General features: G+C 42.3%; 1 protein-coding gene across 1 annotated transcript in view; it reads left to right on the top strand.

Moving 5' to 3' along the window:
* The first annotated feature begins 1790 nt into the window (after positions 1 to 1790).
* Positions 1791 to 2565, top strand: part of DDX26B (DEAD/H (Asp-Glu-Ala-Asp/His) box polypeptide 26B) — a 22875-nt gene continuing 22100 nt past the window's right edge. Inside the window, exon 1 of the mRNA XM_010137460.1 lies at positions 1791 to 1943. Coding sequence (XP_010135762.1) covers positions 1815 to 1943 — 129 coding nt within the window. The 5' untranslated portion in view covers positions 1791 to 1814. The remainder of the gene's footprint in view (positions 1944 to 2565) is intronic.

Genomic DNA, 2565 nt, shown 5'->3' on the forward strand with positions numbered 1-2565 from the left:
TCTGCTTTTTCTTTGCCCCATTGCAGAGTTTTCTCTCTCTATCTCCCTTGACTAATCTGAGACTGAAGAACTGGTTCAGGGAGCTCAACTTGACCAAAAGCTGTGTTTGTTGAATCTCCTTATGATAATTCCTCATTCTGAGAAGCCCTCCTAGCTCAGGCCTGAGAACTCAGCAGAGACATTGACCATCTCACATCTTCCCTCTCTGCTCCATTCTGGTACCCATTTATGCTCTAAAGGAGTCAGTCACGGGGCCATGCGAGCAGCCCCCAGTGTGTGCTGGAGACCGGTGGTGGGATATATAGCAGAGTTTAAATCCTGTCCTTTCAGGTTCTTGCACAGCATGGTGTAGTCAGCAGGCGATGGCTGCTGAGCCCGGTGCACTGGGGAGGAAAGAACCCGCTCCGAGGTTGGCCCAGCAAAAATCAGGCTGTCTGAAATGATTCTCTCCATGCCTGCGTAACTGGGATTCCTTGTGGAGTGCAGCAAGGCCTGTGGTGCCAGATGATACTGCGCTGAATTACTGCTTGCTGGCTGCAGGAATGGTTTGGAGAGTAAGATGTGATAGCAAGGCTGGTAATTGTGTGAACGTTGGGGATCTTCAAGCTTCGGTTGTTTTAGTAGAGGCAGCTTGAATCCTGCACTGGTTCCCTGTGAGCTGGTGTTTTCTGAAATAACTTCTGATCTCTGCAGCGTGGCACTTTTTAGGAGAAGCGGTGCTGGTGTGTGTTAGCGCTCCTTACCAGAAGGATCTGGAGTGCTTGGCAGGGCTGATCCATCCTCGTCACTTCTTGCGGTTCTTTTGAACGTTCTGCAGGCTTTGTCGGCAATACCAACTTTTCTCATGACCTCCAAGATTTCAAGCTGTGATACCGAGACACTTTAAACAAAGATTTGGTTCTGTGTTACCTGGGGTGTTTGCAACCATTCCATGGAAAGTTTTATGCCGGGAAGTGAGGACAGAAGAGTGTAATTAGGGCAGGCAGTCAAAATGCCAAGGTAGGAGAAAGGCAGGGGGTTTGTAATGCAGAAGTGACAGAGGGTTATTGATAGTATATTAAAAGGCATGGTTTGAGCCTGGGGGTGTCTAAAGGAAGCACAAGAAAAACTGAAAAGTTGGGTGAGAGTAATGTAACATATTAAAACCAGCCAATTATGAATTTTTTAAATACCTACTTGGAGAAGTTGTGGAAGGAAGATGATATGACTAGGGAGCAAAGATGGCAGTCACTGTTACTACTAGTTCTTAATCTTGATTCTTTTTACCTGACGCTGTTAGATGTGTAACGCTTGCATTAGTACATGTTGTATGTGCATCTTCTCTTTCCTTCTACCCTTCATTTATGGCTGAAAGGGGGATGGGTATATGACAGAAGCAGCAACATTGTGCTGCTAATATCTTTGTTTTGTCATTGCTGTTACTTTGGCAGCTGCATTTCTGACTTCCAGACTTGATAGTTTCTTCTCATAAAATATTTGCATGCTAAAGCCAAATACTTACATTAATTGCATCACCTCTACAGCATTTTTCGTGCTTGGTATTTGCAAATTTTTTTCAAGTGTTTGACAGTGCCTGTGTTTTATGTCTCCCATTGTAGGTGTAGCTGTATGTTTCACGTCAAGTTGGGCATACAGGGATTGGGTGTGTGTAGCCTGTAAATGATGCAGTGTATCTATTAATAATATAATCTAATTTTTGGTGGGAAGGTTGATAAACAACAACCTGTAGTTGACTGCAGTTTGTTGATGAAATAGCTAATAAACTTTTTTGTTTTATGTAATAGGCTGGGTGGAAGGAAAACCATGCAACATTTATGAACGAACTGAAAAATCTTCAGGCCTCTGGACTAACAACCCTTGGTCAGGCACTCAGGTCATCGTTTGACTTGTTAAATCTCAATAGATTAGTGTCTGGAATAGACAACTATGGACAGGTAACAAATCTGTTTATAGTCTTCCATCTTTCGTATTTTTCTGCGTTTTTTGAAATTATAGCGGGTGGTTCAAGTTTGGGTTTGCATTTTATTTTATTTTCACAGGTATCTCTGTGTTAAAACTTGGAACTGTGGAGGTTTTTTTTTCTTTCTTATTACATCTACTGAAGCATACCGTGGAATATTCTAGCATTTTCTTCTGTATTGAACTGCAGAGAGAGGAGTGGTGTAAATGACCCTGGCTGCAGATACACAGTTGCTGTATGGGAATATGTGCACTGGATGGCAGTGAATCTGTGCTGAAGTTTTTATGCTGTCTGTGGTTAATGCCCTGATTTCCCCTCTGTCACATTTGAGGAGTCCAGTTAAATGTTCTCCATTTTTTTTTGTCCCACTGTCATCATGAAGATCTGAATTCACTGTATTATTACCGATTTATATGCTGCTTTTGTGGGCTGGAGGGGTTTTGAGTTATTAGTGGAGGAAAAAAATTCTTCAGAGTGTGCGTTGGAGCACACATCTTCTGCAGTTCCTTACTGAAAGAAGATGACAGGGCTATTTTGAAAGATCGCTCATTTTACTGTTTATTTTATAACGACAAAAATAAAAGCCTGTAACTGAGTTAGCATTC

This window comes from Buceros rhinoceros, unplaced genomic scaffold, assembly GCF_000710305.1.
Source record: "Buceros rhinoceros silvestris isolate BGI_N320 unplaced genomic scaffold, ASM71030v1 scaffold3086, whole genome shotgun sequence".
In the NCBI taxonomy this organism is placed as follows: Eukaryota; Metazoa; Chordata; class Aves; order Bucerotiformes; family Bucerotidae; genus Buceros; species Buceros rhinoceros.